Source organism: Strix aluco, chromosome Z (genome assembly GCF_031877795.1).
Source record: "Strix aluco isolate bStrAlu1 chromosome Z, bStrAlu1.hap1, whole genome shotgun sequence".
NCBI lineage: Eukaryota > Metazoa > Chordata > Aves > Strigiformes > Strigidae > Strix > Strix aluco.
In genome coordinates, this window is record NC_133971.1 from 38,290,872 (window position 1) to 38,317,183 (window position 26,312).

A 26,312-nucleotide genomic window follows, 5' to 3' on the forward strand; every position below is an offset into this window, starting at 1 on the left:
ATAGGGATTTTTCCATACCCTCAAGGTTTCAGATATTTATGTCCATTGCTTGGATCCTATACTCCCTTAACTTGGGCTACATGATGTTTCAGGTTGGGAAGCTTCACTCTCCTCACACCAACCACAGGGTCAGTCAGGAAGAACTAGACAGAAGTATAAAATCAGGATATGAAACCCCAATCGAGCCTTAAACAACGTTGAATATACAAACACCTGTGTTCATTAGCATGCTTTCTTCTTGTTGAGGAATGAAAATGATGATTCTGAACAATAAACAACCATTTCTTTTATCCCTCTTCTTTCTTCTTCCAACAATTTCCTTTCTTCTGCTGCCTTAAAGATTTTCAACACTACTTAAGTGCCGCAAAATTCACAGGTCAAAACAAATCAGTGTAACAGGAAAACAAAAGGCCAGTTATTCCCATGAAACAAGATGAATGTCAGGATCAGTTGGATGTGCAGGAACACTGTGGAGCTGCCATTCAGGTTTTTCATCAGGTAAGTAACAAGTTGTGACCTGTAATCAAAGTAAGCGATACATTACAAAGATCTCTGTTGTATGCAATCTGTTGAAATACTGGCATTTAACATGAACAGGCTGGGGGGGAACCCTGTGGCAATACCTGCCTGTACAGCTTTACATATATGTTTATCTTGTGGTCTGTACATTTATGGTATGTGTCAAACTGAAAAATGGGGAGCAGCTGGAATTGCCTCATTGGGAAGGTTTTTAAAAGTGAAGCTATAGTTTTTGTAGTAATCGGCAATCTCCAGTATGAACGAGTATCCCTATTTCCTTTGCAGTTGCAGTCAGATAGAGTATTCTTCACTTTAATATGAATTTGTAAAACTTTAGCCATAGCTGCTTCAGGCAAAAGGGCCATATGTATGTCAGCTCTCTTGTTTTTGTGGTGGTGTTTTTGTTTTGTTTTGTTTTTTAAATCTCATACACTTACTATTTGATGTTGCAACTGGAACTGCTATTGCTACGAACATGTTTTTTGTTTTTTTATACATAACCTTGCTCTATTCAGCATATTTCAAGAGAAGAGATGGTGCCAATGCTGGCAAAAAGAAAGTTCTGACAAGGGCAGGAGAAGATACCCAGCTAAGACATGGATTACTACATGACTTCAAGACACACAAAATGCTAGCCCAGCAGCCAGGTGGGTGCAGTAACATCCAGCTGTAGGACTCAAAAGCCCAATGATACGATATTGACATGGTGTCTGCCAATTCTTTGCTGAGTCAGGAGACAGAAAAGCTCCTGACACAGCTGAACTAGTCCTGGAGGCCTCTCTCAAACAGGACAACCCTCCTCTGCAGAATTTCTGCACTGGTTTGGTAGTTATTTTGCCCCTGCCAGGGAGATTCATTACCCTAGTGCCAGCCTTATCTTCATAAGTCCCTGAAAAGCTACTTTACAGCAAGATATGCCACATGCAGATCCACTTCACACAGTCTTAAAAAATGAGGGCTGATAGTTTTAAACAGAACTGAACAAATCTTCCTTTTCTTCTGTCTCACTTCCTTTTTTTTTTTTTTTCAATTTTCCATCTCTGCACATCTCCTTATATTTGGTTTTCTCCTCTGTTCTCTTCCAAGTTCTGCAAAAATACTGTCATCTGGGGGAGAAACTGACCTCAGGGCATTTATTTGTACACAAATAATATTTTACCATGGCAACCCTATTTTTTTTCATTATGCAGTCCTCTGGATGATGAAGTTACTTTTGAACAGCTGGGCATTCCCCTGCTTCTTCAGCAGCTGGTAACTCAAAGAAAGCTTGAAAATACTTTGTTATAGGAACAGAACCAATAACGAAAAGGGACATCATCCACAGAAAAGGTTTTCTGCAATTGTCAACAGCTTTTTGGCTTGCTCATGCCTATAAGTAAAAACCACTTATTTATAAGCAATCAACTATGTTATTCTGCTGTTAATAGGCTTCATTGTGTTTACTTCTACACCTATAGTGTAGCATCTGGTACAAATTTGTAAAGAGTACTTTCCATAGTGTTTTGTTCTTTCTGAACTGTTACAAAATTTTTTACAGAATTTTCTCCTACCTGAATCATTCTGTAATGTCCAAAGATGATACTGGCATTTAAATATTGTTTAAACAAAAGAATACTTTTCTGCTAAAATATATAGCAGAACAGTTTATTTTTGTCAATTATATATTGCTCCAAGGATCATATGGTGGCACTCAGCTAACTAATGTAGCCCCTAACTTTACAACTCAGCTTTCCTTGCAGGAGATAAGACCAGTTTCTGATTCCATATGTGCACTGAGCTACAGCCCTGTCCTGAGTCACGCTGCCACCCCATGTCTCTGGGCTGAGCAGGATGTTGTTGGTATTTCAGCTCCGAGGTCTTTGATTTCCCTAGCCCTAAACCCAACCCTAACCCTACCCTTCTTCAGCGTAGAAGATAAAACCCCCCAGTCCAAAGTTTATGATGACCTACCACTCCATCCTGAGCCCACCTTCATCTACGCTTCTGGATGAAGCAGGATTTCAATGTTACTCCAACCCTGAGGATCCTTGCTTCCTTAACTCTAACTCTAATGCTATCCTTCACTGGTGTGGATATCAAACCCACCCAGTTGGAAATGTGTAATAAAACCATCATTATCCAAATCCCCCATCCTAAAACAATCCTTACCCTAGCTTTGGGCTGAGCAGGACTTTCCTGGAATTTTGTCTTCATGGGAAAAATATGCCATTTACTAGTTAGATTTACACTATCATTCATTATATAAATGCTTGCTCCAGCATGCCTTGTTTCAGTGTACTTTAAATCCCAATTCAAATGAAAAATGTACTCGTGTTGAAATTAATATTTAGACTATATTTTTGCAAGTAGCCCCTATTCTAAATTTGTAAACATTTAAACTCATATCTTCATGTACAGCAGCAAACGTTGTTTCTTTTTGTCTAGATATAACTAACTTCCAGTAGTTGGATGCTTATAGTACAGCTTTAATTGAAGCATTTGTTATTATTTTCAACTGAGTAGCTGAAATATTCAGCAAAATACCCGAACCTTGAAGTAATTCTGAGATATTGTCCAGGACCCAAAACCTCTTTGAATACTGAACCCAAAAGATGGAATATTAATATTTCCTTCTTCTTCTCTCCAAGTTCATTTCATAACTACTCAGTGTTAGCAGAGCATCTGGGGAGTTCAACACAGAAGGCCTCCACTTTGCCTTGTGAAGCCAGGTCTTCTCTTGTGGTGACTTCTGTCTTTTGATAGAGGAGCATGGGTGATGTAGTGTGGATTTATGCGAGGAAATGCCATTACATGTGTGCATGTTGGAGGCTACATTTTATCAGGATTATCTGCAGTCACCATGGCCATGAGGTTGCCTGTCTCACTTTGGGCTCTGGCTCTCCTGCTCTGCAATGGATGGTGCTGCTGTGACTGCTACCTACTGACTTTCTTTTCTCCTCAAGTGGGTGACCAGCCCATGGTGTGAGGATAGAGAAGGAACTCTTGTAGAGTGGTATTCTCTAGCATGGCTCAAGCATGGGCATCCTCTTCAGACCCCTCCACCTGATCATTTATACCAATGGCTGGCACTCTGTTGACTGAAAAGGACAGAATTGTAGCTGAAAGCAATATTCAATGGCCTTCAGAAGCTACCATCTGGCTAGCAGGCCATCATTAACCAGGCTTGTAGCCAATGTTTAGATACCTTACAGTTCAATCAGCTGCTGTCTGGTTTAAAAAAACCCACAGAAATCAGACCTGATAGCTGTTATAAAACATTAATTAACTGTAAAACTGAGCTTCCTATGCTAGCTATTTTTCCAGCACCTGAGTGGTTTTTTCCACAGAGGAAGTTGCAGTTTGCTGGTGCCAGCAGAGTTTTTACAAAGAAACAAATCACTGGATTTTAACTTGTTTAAGTAACTTCACATGCAGGTGTCATTCTTGATTGTTTTACTCCTCTTCATGAAATCAGTGTGATATGCAGCAAGAGCTCGCTTCTTTCAAGCAGCTGGCTTTGCTTTATAGGGAATTAAATGAGGTCTGAAAAACTTACTATATAATAATAATAATAATAAAAAAAAAAAGTAGGCTGATGCTTCTAATGTAAGAGAGGGATCCTGGAGTCTTTTTGTTGTCACTCACAGAGAGTCATCTTCTTGCCCAGCCTTACCTTGTCTGAGATTGGCCTCCTGGTCTTATCCCTACTATGAGCAGGCAGCATGTTGCAGAATTGTTAAAAATTTTTTTTTAGTTTGCTCAGTTGAGTCACTAACTAAATTTTTACCTGGAATTACAGCAGTACTGACTTTACATGTGTACGTCAGATGCTGCCTCCACAGATAAAATGGATTAACCCCCTGCCATCTGTTGTCGTGGCTCTGTATGACCACGCTCAGTAGCAGCCGATCACGCCAAGCTCAGATGCAGCACAGTTCTCTTTACAGAGTCCCAGCAGATGAATCAGCACTGGACTGACTGCAATTGCCATTAATAAACTCAGGTGCCTCTTAAGATAGGTCACCAATCCTCAGCAAACCAGAAGTAATGGAGAGCTCCATGGTCTCCACATGAGGTTCTCAGGATGTCAATCACCAGAAGCAACTTCAGTACATGGAAGAGTACTGAAACTGCACTGGAGTACTGGAACCAGGTCTGGGAACAACAGAAGCATTGTATGCAAGGGCTTCAATAAAGCCAGATATCACAACTGAACCAAATATGACTACACTGCTCTGTTAATGTCACTCTGTGATGTAATGTAGTCATGTCCTCAGAAAGACAGATCTAGACTTTTATGTAGACTTGTACCTTACTCCGTGAGAACCCCATTGAAAGTCAATGGAAGTATCCCTACAGCATGACATACTTCCAGAGAATGGACACAGAAGCTGCAGGAACTGTCTTGTAAGCAAGATCAGAATCAGCTGGTATTGTGAAGCACTGGAGACAATGTGCAAAGGACATAAGAACTATGGATACACCAGCACAAAGTTAATCTGAGCAGATGACCTCAGCTCAAATTACTTGTATTTTTCATGTTGAAGATAAATATAAAATAAAATAGACGACAGGATTTCTGCCTAATTAGACTTGTAAAGTGCCATGCATTATTATAGTACCATTAAAGCATATAAGGCATAAAATAATAACATTAACACATGTATATGAGGAGACTGAAATATGAACACTGAACTGTGCTACAAGACCTCATTTCCTTTTCCAACTGAGAATAGTACTGGTGTCCAATGTCTGAGAACAAGTGGAAAGTATGGATGTGCCTGGGCATGCAATGAGATCTTTTTACAAAGTGTATTTTCCAGGATTTCAAAACAAACACTGGAGAGGAGAGTATCTGTAGCTAGGAGAGCAGAGAATTTGGAAGAGCTCAGACTTTAACCATTGCTCTTCTGCTTCTCTGGTATTGCAGTTAATCTGGAAATATGAAAGGAGTCAAATTAACGTAAGGCACATTGCACCCTGTGGATCAACTTTGTCCTTAAAGCAAGCTCAGTTAATAACAGGATTTAACAAAAGATGTAATTTGGCTTCTGCCTTATCCTGGATCTCTGCATTCCCTGTCTTAAAAGGCAACAAGCACAAATGTGGCTTACCCATTTCCTGGCTGTTTAGTAATGAACTGGGGAAGTGCCTATGGAATTAAACTCTGCCATTTGTAGAAGGCTTTGTACTCCTCAAAAACTCATATATAACAACTAATGACACTTCTGACATTTGTTTTCCCTTGAGAGGTAGCCTGATTAACATATGCACAATTATGTTACTCCCTGACATGAAGAGGACAACCTAATTGACTTAGCAGCAGGAAAGGACACGGTGGGATTTTGGGAAATGTGAATTAATAAGGTGTAAACTACTTTTACAAATTCATTATTAAAGAAAATGTTCTGTCCCCTTTTGCACATTTCTTGGAAGAGAGTCTAGCGGGCCACTCTGTGGTTTTACATCAGTTTCAGGAATTTTTATGGCATTTTCATATTTACTGTCTCAAGACCCGTGCCTGGATTTTGACTCATTTTGTTTTGTCTGTCACAATTTGTCTCACCTAGCCTTTCAGAAATTCTGTACCATCCTCTTCCAATTCCTCTAAATTAATCTGCAAATCTAAATGACACTTCAAAAAGCATCTGCCCTAACCATTGTTCTCATTATTTTAAATATTTTCTCAAATCTCTTCACCAACTCTGCATCTATTGCATTTCTCTTTACCTTCCAAATACTAACCTCTATTCAAATTTCTGCTCACCTTTTCCCTTTACCTTTCAGAACATCTCATTCACACGCCTCTCTGCCATTACACACCTGTCCTGTTACTTCCCTGGCTACTGAAAGGTTACAGCAATCTGGAGTTGCCATTTCAATAACCAGTTTAACATACAGAGCTGTAAACTTTGGTGGCTGAGGAGCTGCTGCACATGCAGCTAAGACACCTCTGCTAGGACAAGTAAGGAAAACAACCAAGGGCAGTAGCCACTTCAGCTGTTCTCAGTGAAGTGCTTATACTGGTTAGTCACCAGTGCCAGTTGGCTACTTGGACCATCAGTTCTTCAAAACTGGTATATACTCTGCAATGCAATATACTCAATTCTGTGTGTATATACTGTGCAAAAACGGGCATTTCTCAAAGCAGCTGGAGACATTTAGCTAATCAGCTTCTGTGGTATTGAAATTAATTCATGTCAGGTGTGCATATCTGGCTTCAGAAAATCTGGCTAAAAGACCTGCCAAGAGTTTGTTACTCTTTGAAACAGGAATAAATCCATTTATTCTAAAAGATTAAGTAGTGATATTAGTCAGCCAGCTGTCAAGAATGCTTCACAGCAGATATGTCCTGAAATGAGATCATTTGACTCTCTGAGGATTTTAGCTATGAGAGTTTGGAGTGGGAGAGAAACCTAAATAGTAAGTGTGTATGGCTTTGACTAGATAAATCCTAGGTTAAGTCTTCTTGCTGAGGAAACAACAGAATACTTATTGTATACTTATTGTATGCCACAAGTCAGATTGGGCAAGTATGCTGTGTCTGCAGCCTGGATAGACAGATAATGCAAAATTTCAGTATTTGCAATGTAACAAATGAAGTGATCCTAATTTCTTTGTTATTTCTTATTGTTTGTGTTACCATAGCAATTAGGAACCAAAGTACCTCTATTAAACTGGTCCCTGTTCAAAAACAGAAATAAAAGTAATCCTTGCCTCTTCCAAAAGTTTTCTGGACACAGCACAGCAGTTTCCATGTTGTTGTCAATCTTCTACAGGTCTCACAGGAATAAAACAAAACAAAACATAAAGAAACCACCTTTTAAGGTGAAGTAGAACAAGGAAGAAACCATGTGGATGGTTATGGACAGCTTCTTATATGTGAGAGGATCAAAGGGGGTAGAATTTGATGTCAATGCAGAGGAAAAGCCAGTCAAGAGTTGGAGGTCGTGAAAGAGTTTGAAATTGAAAGCAAGTAGCTTATGTTTAACAGGATGGGAGAGGAGAGCAAACGGAGGAATGGGAAGAGAGGTGTGTGACGGTCAAAGTTAGGGAACTGATCTTCTCCATAGCACTCAGAGTGGGTATGACTGAGAGGAGAAAAAGATACCTTTAGTCTTAACTGACCAGTTAGTATTAAAAAAAACTTGCAGCAACTATACTGGAACAAAGGAAGAGTAAAGTAATCAAAATAGTTTTAGGAAAAAACAAAGTATTTCCTTTTGATTCTTTCTTCAAGTCTGGAGTTTCTGTGTACATCACTCAGAGTTGTTTTGAATCTGTCGTTGCATTATAGTGAAACAATGGCATGCAGTGTGTCAAGTTTTGTTTGTTTCTTCTTCAGCAGGAGGAGTCTGCTTTGGTCACCTCAAGTGAAACATGGTCATTATGCAACTGGCAGCCATATCAGAGAGGGGGAAAAAAAAAAAAGCCTAAAGCAACATTATGTTTCTGTCTAAAAGGGAAAAAGTCTTTAGCTGATGTTTGGATTTGCCATATGCCTGAGCAAGCAACCATTTTACTGTAGTCTAACCAACTTGATTCTGAAGAAGATGCTGATGAGAACCCATCTAGTTTTGCTAGCCATCTGGAAAATTTGTAATGTGCTTTCTTTCTTTCTTTTTTTTTTTTTTTTTTTTTTTTTTTAAATCTATCACCTCCTTGACTTTAAGTTTGTGTATTTGTGTGAGATTTGCTGCAACAGAATTGGGAAGGCAGGGCAGACAAAGGGCAGCTGCAAAAGTTGAGCTGAGATGCTATGCAGACAACATTTCAACTTTTGAGGAGGTAATAGTGCAAAAGCTTGCAGTTTCAGGCCTATCTCTATCTCCTTTTGCAGACAAACAATCTAATTTACAGAAGCCTGAAGACATGGGACCATAATGAGTTTTTGCATCCTACCAGGATCTTTTGTCTAGAATATCAGGAATAAATTAAACTAAGGAGTAGAGATGGGAACAGGGTACTCCCTGAAAACACAGACAAGTGTGCTTAACTGTACATGCATGAGAAACAGACCCCGGCAAACAAAGGAAAGCTGACCTTATTTCTGAAGAAGCTGGTTCTGAAACACTTAATGTCTCTAACAAGTTGTGATATTCTGCATACTGTAAAAAAATGGATTAAGGGAATGGTGTGTTTTTAAATAGAGAATGCAAAGAAGACAAAAGACTTGTAGAGTTTATGACCAGCCTGTGGCTGAAGAACCAATTTTGCGTTTTGGGATCAGTCAAATCCCTGAGAAGAGACCAGCTCATGAGTGGAGTCTGATGCACACCACCCTGCAAGAACCTACCCAAAAAGTCTGTGATGTATAAAAACAAGGCTGAAAATATAAAACTTGTAGTAAAAGCAGGGCATAAATTGAGCTAAAAATGAGCCAAGTTCTGGATCTCATCAGGACAGCACATTCCTTGAAGGAGGAGTTGGAATAGGGCACCCTGGCAGTAGAGGAAGATTTTGAGAACTTTTTCAAGGAGATAATACAGTTCAAAGCAGAGGTGAGGGAGCCCTCTCCACTGGGTTGCTTATACTCTTCCACTTTCCCTGGAGCAGAAACTGGAAGAAGGGCTGGCAGGCTCATTGTTCTGGAAATCACAGGTCAAGCTGAAAAAAAAGAAAAAGACCCACAAAAATTAGGTTACCTGTGCTGGTCAAGACCACTAGTTTTATTAAAAATCCATATGAATTGAGCAAATATCTAAAAGGGGGAAGTTTCTCCAGTACCCAAGAAGAAACATTCTGGAAGGAGCCTGTGCCAGATAATTTTTGCCACCTATTTTCCTTGCCTGATGTATCCAGAGAGGCCTGGTGGGTGTCTTTAAGAGAAGCAGAGGATATGTTTGTGCACATTCAGAAACTGTTTCCGGACACACCAATTCCACAGGCTGCATATGGGAAGTGATTCACTAGAAAATATAATAACTTCCAGATTTTACTGTGGGTGCTAAGATTTGTGTACATGCTGTTTTGATCTGGGATGCTGGTAGAGGAGTATGATTGAAAGTTTAGATTGATTTTTGGCTCTGAGGCAAAAGCTAAATAAACAGCTGAAAATTCTGTAATACAGAAGTGTCATGAATACAGCAAAGAGTACAGGTGAATGACAAATCAGAGTTCAGGGCACTGCCAGTGTACTCTGGGAAGGGAAAGGGAACAAGGAATTTTTGGAAGGTGAACTATCCAGCAAATTTCGTGTAATCCAGCTATCCGATCTAGATATCCTAGCCTGAAAATGCCACTGTGCAAACCCATGAATGAAGGATGCAAATATTATGTTTTTGGAGAAACTGAAGGAATTGCACTAATACCCAGCAAATTAAAAATTAAATTGTCAGTGGGTATCTCCAGGGTAGGTGCTACTCTAGTCCTCTGACAATGAAGTGGCCAAAATCAAGGACCTGTTGTTTATGCACAAGGAACACCACAAAAAATTTGAATAACTTCATGACGATTGCAAGACTTTCCATAAACCATTCACTGTTGTTCCCCAAAGCTAGCAAGCAAGTCTTCCCCATGACAGAAAAACAGACTCTGTTTTTCTAGGTACAAAATTAATGCCTTTCAAATCGAACACGTTTTGGAGTGATTAATAAGGAAGTAGGTTATGTAGATGGCTAACCTGATATTGTAACGCACACCCCCTGCCAAAACACAATAAAGTGTGTCAGCCAAAATCTTCATGGACAAAACGTGAACTGGGGAAGGGCTGGAGCGATTATCCAAGATATCACCATGGCTGTCTGCACAGTTGACTAGATGCAGTGCCTATGTCAATTTAAGGGGAAAAATTCTAGATGCTACATGGGTTTCAGTAATGGGAATATGTTAAGTATATTATGAAGTTTCATGACAGTTACTTAGGAATATAAAAACTCAGTGAGTGTAAGAGCTCTTTTACTGGCTTCAAGTGACTTTGCTAGAAACCTGTTGAGACTTTTGATGCATGCCAAAGTTTGCCAACATTAAGAAAATAAAGGCCAAATAACTGAAACAGCCTGTGTAGGCTGTCATGCAAACTACACATTTGTTCACAATGGCTGAAGAAAAACCTTATGTAGCTGTTCTGCACTATTCCCAGTAATTCACTGACATAACCTCACCAAATGACCTAATATCGAAGCCAAGGATTGTACATAGAAAATCAATTTCCATGAGTAGTAAATTTTAATACAGACTGTGAGAAAATGAAGAATTATGACATGTTATAACTAAGAAGAGTAGGTGACATGAGTTAAAGCAGTTTTTCTTGAAATGTAGGTCTCTATGGATTGATATTCATTCCTGTTTCCCTGGAGCCCATGGACTGGTAGAAGGTGGTATTGGAGTAGTCCAACAAAAAGGTTCTGAAATCCGACATCCTCTTGATGACTTCTGTAATTTTGAAGGATGTTTTCAGGAAGTCAGTTGTTCAAATTTCTCACTGTGCCTGATTAGTTTAGGTGATGACCCAAAACCATGCCTGAAGCCAATTTACCTTGGGTTAGACAGAGGGAGAGGGATCCTCTGGTCAGCTAAGTGTTCCCAGACATTTCAGTGGGGAACTGTGTTGCCTGTTGAAGCAAGCAAGATGAGTGCAGAACTATTGAGAGGGGCTTTAGTCTGTGTTACATGGGCTTAGCTGCCAGATCTGACCCAGAGGAGGGAATAGAGGGCAAGCGTGTCAAGTTTTCAGACGACACCAGACAGGGAGACCAGTGGATATGCTGTAGGCAGGACTGCCATTGAAGTGGACCTGAAAATGGGCTGACAAGAAAACCAGGAAATTCAACAAGGGCAAATGTTGAGCCCAGCAGGTGGAAGGCAGAGCCTTGCAGAGATGCAGACTGGGGCTGAAGGTGTTGGCAACAGCTCTGGTAGATGGCCCTGGGCACTGAGCTGGGGCCACTTGGGCAGCAACGAGGGCCAACGGTGCCTGGGGGGGATGTATGAGCAGGACACAACCCTGAGTGCCAGGGGAGGGCAGGGACCATCCTCTCTGCATGATGTTTGCCAGACCCTGTCTGGTTACTGCCTCCAGTTTGGGTCCAGTACAGAAACAACACTGAGGTGAGGGGAGGCCCCTGAGACAGTGGGGCTGGAGTCCTCGCCCTGAGAGGAGAGGCTGCAGGACCAGGGCTGGTTCAGCCAGGTGGAGGGACGTCTTTGAAAGCACCCAGCAGTATCCCCGGCACTGACAGGGGGCATGGAGAAGATGCAGTTGGGCTCTTCATAGCGGTGCATGGTGGGAGGGTGAGAGGCAGCAGCACAAGCTTAAACAGGGGAAATTTGGACTGTTCATATGGAAGATAAATTTTCCCCACAAGGACAGACCAGCAGCGGCGCTGGGGCTCAGATGGGTTGTGCCATCTCCAGTCTTGGAGGTTATCAAGCCTCAGCAGCCTGATTGAGGATCCCTTGTGAGACAATCCTGAAGGGTATAGGGGTCCAGGAAGGCTGGGCACTCTTTAAGAAGAAAGTCTTAATGGCACAGCAGCAGGCTGTCCCCAGGTGCTATAAGAGAAGCTGGCGGCAGAGAAGACTACCCTGGTTAAACAGGGAGCTTTGTCTGGAACTCAGGGAGAAAAGGAAAGTTTACAGCCTTTGGAAGAAGGGGCTAGCCACTCACAATGATTACAAAGAGGCTGTGAGGATATGCAGGGCAGAAATCAGGAGGTCCAAAGCCCAGCTGGAAACTAATCTGGCTTCAGCAATCAAGGACAACAAGAAATGTTTCTATAAGTATGTGAGCAGCAAAAGAAAGACCAGGGAGAGCCTCCATCCCCTGCTAGACACAGGAGGAAACATGGTAACAAGTGATGAGGAAAAGGCTGAGGTACTTAATGCCTTCTTTGCCTCGATCTTTAATAGCAAGACTAGTTGTACTGAGGGAATCCAGCCTCCTCAGCCAGAAGACAGAGACTGGGAGAACGACCCCCCCGCAATCCAGGAGACAGTCAGTGACCTACTGCATCACATAGACACACACAAGTCTATGGGACCGGATGGGATACACCCGAGGGTGCTGAAGGAGCTGGCTGGGGTGCTCGCCAAGCCGCTTTCCATCATTTACCAGCAGTCCTGGCTGACCGGGGAAGTCCCGACAGATTGGAAATTGGCCAATGTGACGCCCATCTATAAGAAGGGTCGGAAGGATGATCCAGGAAATTACAGGCCTGTCAGCTTGACTTCGGTGCCCGGGAAGCTGATGGAGCAGCTCATCCAGAGTACCATCATACAACACATGCAGGACAACCAGGGGATCAGGCCCAGTCAGCATGGGTTTATGAAAGGCAGGTCCTGCTTGACAAACCTGATCTCCTTATATGACAGGGCGACCTGCTTATTGGATGAGGGAAAGGCTGTGGGTGCTGTTTACCTTGACTTTAGTAAGGCCTTTGACACCATTTCCCACAGCATTCTCCTGGCGAAACTGGCTGCTCGCGGCTTGGATGGGCACACGCTTTGCTGGGTAAAAAACTGGCTGGATGGCCAGGCCCAAAGAGTTGTGGTGAACGGAGTTAAATCCAGTTGGCGGCCGGTCACGAGTGGTGTCCCCCAGGGCTCGGTTTTGGGGCCACTCTTGTTTAACATCTTTATTGATGATCTAGACGAGGGGATCGAGTGCACCCTCAGTAAGTTTGCAGATGACACCAAGTTGGGTGGGAGTGTTGATCTGCTCGAGGGTAGGGAGGCTCTGCAGAGAGACCTGGACAGGCTGGAGCGATGGGCTAAGGTCAGCTGTAGGAGTTTCAATAAGGCCAAATGCCGGGTGCTGCACTTGGGCCACAACAACCCCCAGCAGCGCTACAGGCTTGGGGAGCAGTGGTTGGAGAGCTGCCAGTCAGAGAGGGACCTGGGGGTGTTGATTGACAGCCAGCTGAACATGAGCCAGCAGTGTGCCCAGGTGGCCAACAAGGCCAATGCCATCCTGGCCTGTATCAGCAATAGCGTGGCCAGCAGGGACAGGGAAGTGATCTTACCCCTGTACTTGGCACTGGTGAGGCCGCACCTCGATGACTGTGTTCAGTTTTGGGCCCCTCACTACAAAAAGGACATTGAATTTACTCGAGCATGTCCAGAGAAGGGCAACGAAGCTGGTGAAGGGTCTGGAGCACAGGTTGTACGAGGAGCGGCTGAGGGAACTGGGGTTGTTTAGTGTGGAGAAGAGGAGGCTGAGGGGAGACCTCATCGCCCTCTACAGCTGTCTGAAAGGAGGTTGCAGAGAGCTGGGGATGAGTCTCTTGAACCAAGTAACATGCGATAAGACAAGAGGGAATGGCCTCAAGTTGCACCAGGGAAGGTTTAGACTGGATATTAGGAAGTTTTTCTTTACAGAACGGGTCGTTATGTATTGGAATGGGCTGCCCAGGGCAGTGGTGAAGTCCCCATCCCTGGAGGTGTTTAAGAGTAGAGTCGACATAGCGCTGAGGGATATGGTGTAGTTGGGAACTGTCAGTGTTAGGTTAATGGTTGGACTGGATGATCTTCAAGGTCTTTTCCAACCTAGATGATTCTGTGATTCTGTGAGCTCCAAGCTGGCTGTGCTTTGGGCAGGGCTTGGAGTGGAGGCCTCCTATGGTCCCTTCCTAACTGAGTTATTCTGTAGTCCTATGAACTACAGCTCTTGGAGCATCCCAGCAGCTCCTGCACCTTTCTTTACAGGAAAAAGTGAGGGTTCCATGGCATTGCCGCCCCAGTATGGCAGGTTTTGTGATGCAGCGGGACAGCAGGGCAGGTTGTGGTGGCACAGGAGCTCTGGTGGGGTGGAAGCCACATTGTCCTCTGCAGATGGGTGTGAGTGGGCATCTTACTAAATGTGTACAACTACCTGATGGCGGACTACACCAGGTGGAGCCAGGCTCTTCTGTGGTACCCAGTGACAGGAGAAAGGCAGCGGGCACAGGCTGACAGGAAAATCCACTTAATCATACGAAAGCCCATTTTACTGTGCGGGGGGTGACGCACCTCAGCGGGTGGCCCAGAGAAGCGGCGGCACCCCCATCCTCGAGGACACGGCGGCCCCAGCCGCCCCGGCCGCGGCCGCCCCGACTCCGAGCCGGGGTTGGGACGGGCCGCCCACCCGGGGTGCCCGTCGGCCCTCCCCGCCCCTCCCCTCCCCTGCCCTCCCGCGGCCGCGGCTCGCCTCTCTGCGCCCCGCCGGGGTGCCGAGGGGCCCCGCTCAGCCCCGCCGCTGCCGCCGCCGCCGCCGCCGGAGCCCCGAGCTCGGCGCGGCCGCGCTCCCGCGCTCCCGGACGCCGCGCCCGCCCGCCCCGCCGCCGCAGCCGCGGCTCTCCCGGCGCGGAAGATGCTGCGGTTCTGCCTCCTCGCCGCGCACGGTAAGCGGCGGCGGGGGGCGCGCCGCGACGCCCCCCGCCCGCCCGAGGCGCAGTGTGGGCGCCGCGCGGGGGTCGGCGGCGGTCCCCAGCCCGCGGCCTCGGGGGCGGCCGGGCCGTGACCGGGGCTCGCTTTGTCCTTGCAGCTCTGCGGCTCGCCGGGGCGGCCCTGCTCTCCCCCGGGTCGTGCGCCTTTGAAGACAGCGCCTGCGGCTACGAGTGGGACTACGCGCATCTGCCCTGGACACTGCACGGGGAAGGTAAAGGCGCAGCCTCCCCCCGGGCGTATACAGCTCCCCGCCCGGCGCTGCTGCAGCCCGCGGCTCGGCGGGGCGGTGTCCCGGGGCGCCGCGCTGCTCGGCTTCCCCAGGGGCACAGCCGCCGTCGGAGCCCTCCCGGGTGCGGTTTCGGTCCCAGAGTGTCAGCGCCGCGACAGCTGACCCGCAGGCGCTGCAAGAGGCGTCCGTTCTCCCCCCGGGCACGGGTCTCTCCGCAGGTTTGTGCAGGATGCCTCAGAAACCTCCTTCCTGTTTCTTTAACTTTCTGCTGCGAAAAGGTGGCCGTTACCACATCTGCTGTAGGTAGTTTACCCGCTTCCTAGAAGAAAACGCATCTGTCAATTTCCTATTAATCTGCGTGATTTTCTAAATATAGATTGGGTTCTACTCTAGGTGCGGGTGCATTTTCAGGGCAGGAGGCAATCTTTGTGAAGAGTATCTCTACAACATGTTCAATTAAGCCTGTTCTCCATTTTATGGTACTTATAATTCAATAGGAAAAACATAAGCATTAGTCTTTAGTAAGTTGGATGAAACTTTACTAGGACCGACTGCAGTTGAAAGAGAGAACAAGTGCAGTTTCCATGCAACAGTAAACTCTTAATGGCTAAGTTTTTAATGTAGGCTCCCGTTCTTGACAGAATCAATACAGACATACCAAAGACTAAACAAAAGTAAATATAATATGTTTATAACTGGGTAATAAAATAATTTAGTTTTGGTTATGTTTTGACCACAACGTCATTCATAAACTGAAAGTTGTGCTCGCACAGTAAAAGGGATTATGTGTTTTCCAAGTTTTTAAGCTCTAAAACAAGTGCCAAGAATAATGAAGAGGTGAGTACAGATACAAAGAGAGAGACACCCCTCATTACCCCTCATCCCTTCAAAACTGGCTGGTCCAGTTTTGTCATTCCACTTGTTATTCAGTTGATAGTGAAACTTTTTTTTCCCCCCTGATTTGTACCCCGTTCTTACATAGGCAAAGGAAATCACCTTAATTGTTAATTTTTAGATTAATCATTAGGTTTTGAGAATGTACGAAGAGTGCTAACTTAGAAAAGGCTGTGAGGATGTCATGATTAAAATAAATGCTTTTTCTCTTCTTCCTTTTTTGTTTAAATATACATAGATTCTCCTGTATTTTTTAAGATTTTGGTGGAAATTTAGTAACAATCTCTGCTTTCCCAGCTATGCAGCTTAACATCATGCCTATTTAAGCTACCTGTCTTGGAAGCAGCACTTCCTCCTTGTGGTTAATGGGGAGCCACATGGTAATTGTATTGATTCAGCTCCAAGGGATTGTGTGGTGCTGGGAGTAATACCTGCAGAAATGGATGTACATCATGTTGTGCACATCCATGCTATGGTACTTCAGGAAACAGGGAAATTTGATCAGAGATTTGGATCAGCAGCAGCCTACTTTTTTGGCCCCCAGAACACTATTTTGGTTGTTGTAGTTTGATTTTTCTATGTGACCATAAGCATACCAGTGGCTACACAGCTTCTGTCATTGTAGACCTTGTTTTTCAGACATATATAACTGAACTGTTACACTCTGGGAGGATGTGTGGTATACCAGCTCTCTTAATAGACATAGTTGTGTCAGCATTTCCATTATAAACCTTTTTTCTGCAGCCTGTAATTTAATCATAGTAAGTCATTCTGTGCAAACATTTGGCACATAAGGTATTAGCCTCTTCAGAAATACATTCATAGAATCGTAACTAAATCTAGTTGAAAATATTATGTCCAAGTCTATGCAACAGGTGTGCAAAACCAGTCTTCCTTAGGTGCTCTTTTATTCTAGTAAAACCGTGTTACTTTTGGTAGCCCTGGGCCCTGGTATTTGCAAGTCAGTGTATGTACATGTGGTAATTTACTGGGACAACAGAGGAAGTTAAAGGTGGGAGTGGCAGCTTAGTTTTGAATTGTTCCACTTTTCCTTGCATTGCCTCAAAATTGCTTTATTATTTTAAAATATTATTTTTAATACAGAGTTACACCCAGCAAATCTCTTACAGGGATTATCTGACTTGCAGTGCAAGTTCTTGCATCTTATAAATCTCTCAATAGTGTGGTCTTGTGCCAAACTGTCAAGCTGAGGTAAATATAACTAAAATCCTGCCCAGAAATTTCCACTCCATACTTGAAAGTGTTTTGCCCAGTTGCCAAGAAAGCCAATATCTTCTGAAGGGCCAGGAACAGAAAGGAAGTGTGAGGTTAAAGTTTGGTTTTGTTTACAGCTATGCATTCCCACTTAAACCAGTAGGTTTCTAAGGTTCAACTGCTTTTTAAATGACTCTGGCTTCTCTTGAGTTTTTTGGTAGTGATAGGATAAGAGATGTTTTTTGTATTTAATTTTAGAATTTTTACAATTGAAAATATTTTGATTTTTTTTTTTTAGCTAAAGTTTTGATACCTGTAATTGACTTTTTAGCTGTTTTAGGGCCTATTTTAGTCAAGTGATTTTTTTTTTAGCTGAAGTTTTGATACCTATAATTGCCTTTGAGGTATTTTAGGGCCTATTTTAGTCAAGTGCAAAAGGAAAATCAAAACAAAATAGTCAATTGATAGCTGTTTCACTCTTTACTGCCTTACTCAAGACTGGCAAATCAGGCCGTAATGAAATGAGTGTTTGTAGGATACCATGGGACCTGCTTCACTGAAACCCTCTGTAAGTTTCAAGCTCTTTCAAATGGCTCTGAATTCAGGAATAGGACCTTCAGGTATAAATATCAAGGTGCTCTTATTTAACTGTCAGCTTTCTGAGTCAGTCATCTGCTAACACGGTGTTTGCATATTAGAATTATAATGATTTTTAGCAGACAGTAACCATGCAAAGGAAAATGTAAAATATAGAAACAGCTGAGGGTAAATTTCTTGGGAGCTTACCTATGGCTGGGAAGGACACCCAGCTGAGGTTATGGCCCAGGCTGGGTACATGTAGCATGGTGCTTGAAGCAGCATATTTCCTAATGTGCCAGTTCCGTTTTCAGTGTAAGCTGGGAAATCCCATGCAAACGTGATGTGCTTCATGAAGTGAGTGTTTGTAGGATACCAGCTACACAAGGAACACGGTGATGCTGTTGCTCAGTAGAAGGGCATCATTATGTAATCCCCGTTCTGAAATCTCATGAGCAACAGATGATTTTGTGTGTGATCAATGGACCAATGATAAGATCTGCAAGCTGTAAGTGGATGAGGGAAAGGCTGTGGGTGCTGTTTACCTTGACTTTAGCAAGGCCTTTGACACCATTTCCCACAGCATTCTCCTGGCAAAACTGGCTGCTTGCAGCTTGGATGGGCACACGCTTTGCTGGGTAAAAAACTGGCTGGATGGCCGGGCCCAAAGAGTTGTGGTGAATGGAGTTAAATCCAGTTGGCGGCCGGTCACGAGTGGTGTCCCCCAGGGCTCGGTTTTGGGGCCACTCCTGTTTAACATCTTTATTGATGATCTAGACGAGGGGATCAAGTGCACCCTCAGTAAGTTTGCAGATGACACCAAGTTGGGTGGGAGTGTTGATCTGCTCGAGGGTAGGGAGGCTCTGCAGAGAGACCTGGACAGGCTGGAGCGATGGGCTAAGGCCAACTGTAGGAGTTTCAATAAGGCCAAATGCCGGGTGCTGCACTTGGGCCACAACAACCCCCAGCAGCGCTACAGGCTTGGGGAGCAGTGGCTGGAGAGCTGCCAGTCAGAGAGGGACCTGGGGGTGTTGATTGACAGCCGGCTGAACATGAGCCAGCAGTGTGCCCAGGTGGCCAAGAAGGCCAATGCCATCCTGGCTTGTATCAGCAATAGCGTGGCCAGCAGGGACAGGGAAGGGATCTTACCCCTGTACTTGGCACTGGTGAGGCCGCACCTCGATGACTGTGTTCAGTTTTGGGCCCCTCACTCCAAAAAGGACATTGAATGACTCGAGCGTGTCCAGAGAAGAACAACGAAGCTGGTGAAGGGTCTGGAGCACAGGTCATACGAGGAGCGGCTGAGGGAACTGGGGTTGTTTAGTGTGGAGAAGAGGAGGCTGAGGGGAGACCTCATCGCCCTCTACAGCTGTCTGAAAGGAGGTTGCAGAGAGCTGGGGATGAGTCTCTTTAACCAAGTGTCAAGCGATAGGACAAGAGGGAATGGCCTCAAGTTGCACCAGGGAAGGTTTAGACTGGATATCAGGAAGCATTTCTTTACAGAACGGGTCATTAGGCATTGGAATGGGCTGCCCAGGGAGGTGGTGGAGTCCCCATCCCTGGAGGTGTTTAAGAGTAGGGTCGACAGTGCTGAGGGATATGGTGTAGTTGGGAACTGTCAGTGCTAGGTTATCGGTTGGACTGGATGATCTTCAAGGTCCTTTCCAACCTAGATGATTCTGTGATTCTGTGATTTGCTAGTGCACATAAACCAAGTTGTAAGTGGTCCATTTTAACTTCAGAGGTGTAGGTATGCTCCCATAAATATTTTTGCATTCAAGATGCCTCTATTTGTTTTAAAGAATTTATTTAAAATAAATTATTTAAATATCTGTTATCTTATAATTTATTATAATAAATATACCATTTATATACAGATATATTCTATATGCATATACATAGATTATATATTATTATATGTATTATGTATAATTTATTTTTTAAAATCCAGGTACAGAATATAAGACAAAGATCAAACTCCTTGGACTCAACTAATTTTGAAAGTAGATCTATATTCATCACTATTGTGGTATTTAGAGATAGTTGAGGAGCTCAAATACCATGTTGCTTACCACTAGCAGTCACAGGTATATTTAGCATGATTCATGTCCAGTTATGTTGGGGCATAAAGCTTTGCAGGTTCATAGTGGTGAGTTTCCACAGGAATTTATTTGTGTATCAGCAGTATATGTGTTGCAGGGGAAAGACCTCATTAATTCTAATAGATACTGTCAAACTTGTGTGATAGGATTTCATCAAATAATCTTGAGATTCTGTTTAACCAAACTGTGCATTTAATTCAGAGGACACACGTGTCCTCTTTGTAAGTGTGCTTACTTTGTAAGTGTAAAACAGACTTTAAAATGAAGGAAGGTGCTGTATGTAATAGGCAGTAATCCTGAGTAATAAATAAAGCCATGTAGACCCACTTGAAATGGCAGTAGCAAACGCAGCCTTATGTCAGTTGCAGCCATTCTGCAGGGTTGAATTTTGGCATTTTTTGCTTTCCTCCCAGCCCTGTCCAGCACAGAGCCAGCCATAACGCAACTGTAAGAACATCCTGCTCATAGCATTATTATAGATAAACTTCATTAGACACAATAACTCTGGTATGTATTTTTCGTGACTCTGGACAATGTCTCTGTTTTTGCCAAGAAATCTGTACAGCATTTTGTGTCACAGCTTGTGTCTATAGGTATGTTTTGTTCTCAGTCTCACTTCATTTTAACAGAGACCACTTTAATAGAGCAACAAATAATGTGCATTTGGGCTGTCAGCTCAAATTTGCACTAATGGAGCCTGCTGTTCTGCATCTGCTTTTCTCGATTTAAGCTTTAGATGAGAAAATTTGTCTATTACCACTGCAAGCTAAAGGGAAGAGAGGTTGTTTGTATTAGCAATGTGCTCCAAAAAGCAAGTGATCATTGTTAAATGTGCCCATGCACTGCCAATTGGACTGGACTTGGAGCTACTTTAGTAGTAGTGTCAATGAGTTTTGTGCAGTTGTCTCCTTATCACCTTTGCTGTTCTGTGGAGTGCTGATCTTCTGTAATGAGCTATGTGGCACTGAACTGCTATACCTGGTAGTTGATATAACCGTATACATCTGGCTCTCATATGATCACTGGCAGCTTTAAATGCATATTTTTGTGTGTGTTGCTTTCCTTCTAAAATTCTGGAAGTGCCTATTACTTCAAATGTCATGTCCCCAAGGATATATTTTAATAGCATGCACCTTAGAGCTTTTTAATAATGATTTCGCTTTCTGCAGTATTCCAAAAGAGACTCATCCTTAAAAAGAAATAGATTTCATTCAGCAAAGTGATGGTATAAATTACAGTATATGTTAAAATAGCCTGATTTTCTTCTTAAAACATGCCTACTTTTGCTGCATTAGTCCAAGACTCTTTCTGTGATACACTCAAAATGGGCATCCATCCGGTAACAGTTTATGGTAAGCAGGTGAGCAAGCAATGTCACTAACAACAGCACCAGGAAACTGAAGTTTGTCTTTTATGACATATGTATCATATACCTACACTTTAAAATGGTTTTAAGATGGAAAATACTTTCCAGAGGCAGGACAGCCATCCCAGGCCATCAGATAAGTCCAGGCAGGAAAGCAGCAGCATAAAGAATCTCAAATCTAAACATGGCCTGCATACCATTTAAATGGCTTGTATTTACAGCTGTGCCATATGACTTAAAACTGACCTCTTTTGACCTCTCTCATCCTGAATGCCACATCATTTGGTTGTAATATGCAGAATAATGAAATAAGTAATCACTGGTGACCCTAGATTTTGTTGCACAGCAAGCGCGGTTCATATCTCGTGTGCTGCGTCATACTCAGTTACAAACCTACAGGCAGATAGATTGGCATGTCTGTAGTCTTCAGTTTTCTTTCCATCCATCTTCAATACTTTCCTGTACATAGGAAAGTAAGTAATTTGAACATGTAAAAAAGGTGTAATATTGCTGCCTTTGTACAACCCTGAGACAAGTGGTCTCACATGCTCGTGATAACTCTTTACTTGGGAGCAAAGTAGAGTGTAATTCAGGGAGACTTGCACCAGCATGTAGCTAGCTGCAGCAGAACCAGGCTGGCATACCACAATGCTCACTTGCTGGCAGGGTCTTCAGCTGATAAATCCACCCTGCCATGGGAGCTTATTGGCTTGGATCTCCCAGATTTGTAGCCATCTCTGCACTGAATGCCATTTGATGGAGTGGAGCAGCCATTAGAACTGACACATGGTCTGTTTTCCCTTGACCTGATAATTAAAATGTTTGTCTTCCTGGCCAAAATAATTGCATTTGGAGTGACAACTGTCCTCCTTGTCACTCCTAGGGAAGGAGGAAAAAGGCTGACTCACATAATTCTGGTACACTTAGACTCTGATATTCTTATTTCTCCTTCACCTCTACTGTACACTCCACTTTGACTACTCAGCCACTACTCTTGTGTTAGCAGCTCATTTCTTTTTGCTATTTTCTTGTTCATTCTGTCACCGGCAGCTTAATACTACCATGTGTGAGTAGCATTCAGCCTTGGTCCAGCCTCCCACTTATCTTGATGATACCAGTGGGAAATCTGACATTTTGCTTGCCCAGGTGTAACTTCTGTCCTAAGCTTCTGGGCAATAGCATTTTTATTGAACTATGCCCAAATTACAGTTATTAGCATACTTTTTGCTCATCTTCAGAGGCAGGTCTTGTGCAAAAAAAGATGGCCAAGAGCACTTTATGTTCATGGAGGGCTTCAGCAGCAGCTGCCTGTGTGTGACACTTCTGATAAGTGTCTTTGCATTTGCAGCAGGAGAACAAATGAATCCTGAATTGTTATCTGTGAGTCGTTGTGTGAGAGATGAGTTTCAAAGCATTCCTCTCCTCCACAGGACAGTAATGTTCTCAGAAGTGTATTTTCACATATAGCTGTTAGTGATTCAGTGCTCAGAGAGTCAACAAGCTATTTTAGTGCATTTTACACTGAGCCATGGAGACTGGCCACAAGAAAGGGAGGATAGGTGTTATAAAATTCATGTTTATTGAATATACCTGCAACCCCCAACAATAGGCTGACTTTGTTTTGCATGCAAACAATTGAAGATAGATAATTTACCACTAGAATTTGAACAAAAAATTTAAAAACTGTAGGAGGGCAGAGCATTTGGGAATGGTGATGGAGGCCAAATCACCTCAGTCAAACAAATAACTTGCATGTAACCCCAGAGGAAAAACTGATTCCTTCCAGGTAACAAGTCTTGTTACTCATTAGCGGGGTGAAGCAACTCGTATGATTCTTTAGCACTGATACAGCACTGTAAACCACACTTACTAAAAATGATATTGCAGCTTCATGTTTACTGATGCTGTATGTTTACATGAAAAACTAACTGTGCATCTCTGTAGCAGCCACTCAATATGAGCCTTCAGCTCATTTGGACATATCCTGGGCTAGATTTAATTTGTAATGCAACTGTGCATGTTGGTTGCATAGCCTACTCAGAGAGACTGCGGTCACACCACTGCAGCTTGCACATGTACACAAGGTGACTATACACAGAGTTCGCTTGAAAGGCTGCAGGGATCTGGGCATGTCTCAATTGGATGCTGGAGGGTGAGGTAAGGCTTCCCGCCTGAAATCACAGCTGCTGTGGCTGGCTCTGATGGAGATGGATAGGGCCCAGGATTAGGAAATCAGCCTGGTTTTGTACTTCTCCATTAATATAATCTCCATTAACAGTAAGTTAAATAATATGTTTTCAGATTCTGTTATAAACAGGATGGATAGTGACCTTGCAAATATTGTTGAAGATTGCTAAAATACAGGTACAAACATGCAAACTCACATGCTGAAAAGAGCTAGAAATATTTTCAGTTTTCTGAAAAAAATGAAAGACTTAAATGAATCGAACTAAAGTTCCTCTTTAAGAATTTCAGGGTGCAGGCATAGCATGAGTTTTTATATCAGACTGCTGACAGGCAGTACTTTGGGTTCATTGCGCTTATTAAACTACATAAACTACATCTTGAAGATGAAGAGGAGAGCCAATCATTTGCTAGTTCACTTTTTTGGAGGGAAGGGAAGGTATTTTCAGCACTGTCAATTTTCAGTATAAAATTTGGTCAAGAGCTAATGTGGGTCAAGATCTGCAGTGAGGAAAAATATGCTTGACTTGTGCTGAAGGCTGACCACAGATGTTTCAGAACATTTCTACTAGTAAAAGCAGCTTGTTCACCTTGCATATGGTACAGACTGTTCAGAATTGTAATAGGATCCACCTGAAAATGCCCTAGTAGTCTTATGTAGAATGCTATCAAGTGGAAATTTTTGAAAGCTTATTGAAAAAATCAGCCAAAAGCAGTTACCAATAGTTGTCTTGAATTACCTTTTTGTTTTTTTAGTCCTCCCATTATATTACCTTTGGAGATTTTTCATCCCCAGCCACTGTGTGCAAGAGCAGTACAGGCAATGCTATAATTAGTTGAGAGATTAAACATCAAACAGGGTCAAACCTTCTACTGTTACATCTAAGGAAAATATGTCTTAGAAAAAAAAAGATATATTTCCCTTTAATTTTTCAGGTTTTAGTGTCTTAATGTTACTTTGTAGCAGTAATGCTACAAAAGTCCAGCATAGTCATCCATGTAACTTCATACAATGCTTTGGTTGCTTAGAAGGCTTTATATCATTTGAATGTATTTTATTACTCCCGTTTAAAAGAGTAAGCATCTTTGGCCATCCTTCCCTGTGGTTCTAGGCAGCCAGAGATTCAAGTCTGATTATTATAGTCCTTCTTCATATAATACTGTCATGGCTGAGCCCAGAAGCCAACTGAGCACCACCCAGCTGCTCACTCACTCCTTCCCCCTCAGGAATAGGAAGGAGAAAATGCCACAAAAGGCTTGGGAATCAAGATAAGGAAGGTGAGGGATGACTCGCCCATTATGGTCATGGGCAAAATACAGACTCCTTAGGGGAAGAAAAAAGAACATCAGTTTAATTTAGACACCACCACCACCACCACTTAATTTAACAATGAAACAGAGTAGGACAGTGAGAAGTATAACGTAACTTGAAAACACATTCCCCCACACCTTCCTTCTTCCTCAGCTCAGCTTTGCTCCTGATTTCTTTACCTCCTCCCCTCCCGTCTAGTGGTGCAGGGGGGCAGGGGATGGGGATTGCAGTCAGTCCATCACCCCTTGTCTCTGCTGCTGCTTCCTCCTCAAGGGGAGGACTCCTCACACTCTTCTACTGCTACAGCATGGAGTCACTCTCATGGGACACATTCCTCCACGAACTTTCTCCAACATGACCCTTCCATGGACTGCAGCTCTTCGTGAACTGCTCCAGCATGGATCTCTCCTGTTTGTGGCAGTCCTTCCAGTGACGGACTGCTCCAGCACAGGCTTCCCATAGAGTCCTGGCCTTCCTTGGGTGCAGCCACCTGCTCTGGCATGGAGTCCTCCATAGGCTGCAGATGGGCATCTGCTCCACTGTGGACCTCCATGGGCGGGGGCGGGGGGGGGGGGGGCGGGGGTGGCCCTGCTGTCTCACTGTGGGCTGCAGGGGTCTCTGCTCCAGCGCACCTCCCCCCTCCGCCTCCTCCTTTCTTCAACTGACCTCGGTGTTTGCATAGGTGTCTCTCTCACAACTCCTCTCACAGCTCCAACTCCTCCTCCCAGGTTCCCCTTCTTATCACAGAGGTGCAGCCACCGTTGTTAATTGGCTTGTCCTTGGTGCAGAGGTGGGTCTGACTTGGAGCTGGGGGAGCTTCCAGAAGCTTCTCACAGGAGCCACCACTGTAGCCCCCTCCCCTCCTAGCAAAACCCCTGCCACACACACACCAACCTAACACAGATAATCAAGAAAATTTTACACAACAATATAGTACCCACCACTTAAAAAATGCTCTTTGATTAACAGCGTTTCTTCTACACTATATGACTGTTCCTCCAACACATTCTTCTTTTGGCAAATGTGGCTCAAGATCAGTATATTAGACAACTCTAATAATCTGAGTCATTTTTTCGGTGTACTTTGAACATTGCTTTAAATAGATATATTCTCTGATAAAGTACAAGCTACATGGTACTAACACTTTGGTCTGTTCTGAAAACCTTGCAAGTCCTAGTATGAAAATATCCATGAATCATGGTAATTAGATTTCAGTTTGAAATGTCAGCCAAAGTCTTTTAGGAAACATTCTTCACAGTTTTCAATTAGTGAACCATTAAAATACTTAAAAAGCCTCTGTTGTGACTTGATGATTTTGTTCAAATTTGCTGGGCCACAAAGTGTATTTCATATTAAAAATGCGGGAAGAGCTACAGAAATGGAACAGCAGATTACAGCTATTGTATACAAAACCATGGTGAGATGCAAAGTTATCAAAGGAAGTAATTCTCCATCTTTCAGATTCTTTTTTTTGTGTGTGTGTTACATCATAGAATCATAGAATGGTTTGAGTTGGAAGTGACCTTAAAGATCATCTAGTTCCAACCCCCCTGCCATCTAGTTCCAACCTTC

At 43.4% G+C, this 26,312-nt stretch overlaps 1 protein-coding gene across 2 annotated transcripts in view; it reads left to right on the forward strand.

The window, feature by feature from the left end:
* Positions 1 to 14,689: 14,689 nt before the first annotated feature.
* MAMDC2 (MAM domain containing 2) overlaps positions 14,690 to 26,312 on the forward strand; it is a 68,083-nt gene continuing 56,460 nt past the window's right edge. For both annotated transcript variants that reach the window (XM_074813183.1, XM_074813184.1), the window contains exons 1-2: positions 14,690 to 14,816; positions 14,960 to 15,073. In XM_074813183.1, the coding sequence (XP_074669284.1) occupies positions 14,786 to 14,816; positions 14,960 to 15,073 (145 nt within the window). In that variant the 5' untranslated portion in view covers positions 14,690 to 14,785. The remainder of the gene's footprint in view (positions 14,817 to 14,959; positions 15,074 to 26,312) is intronic.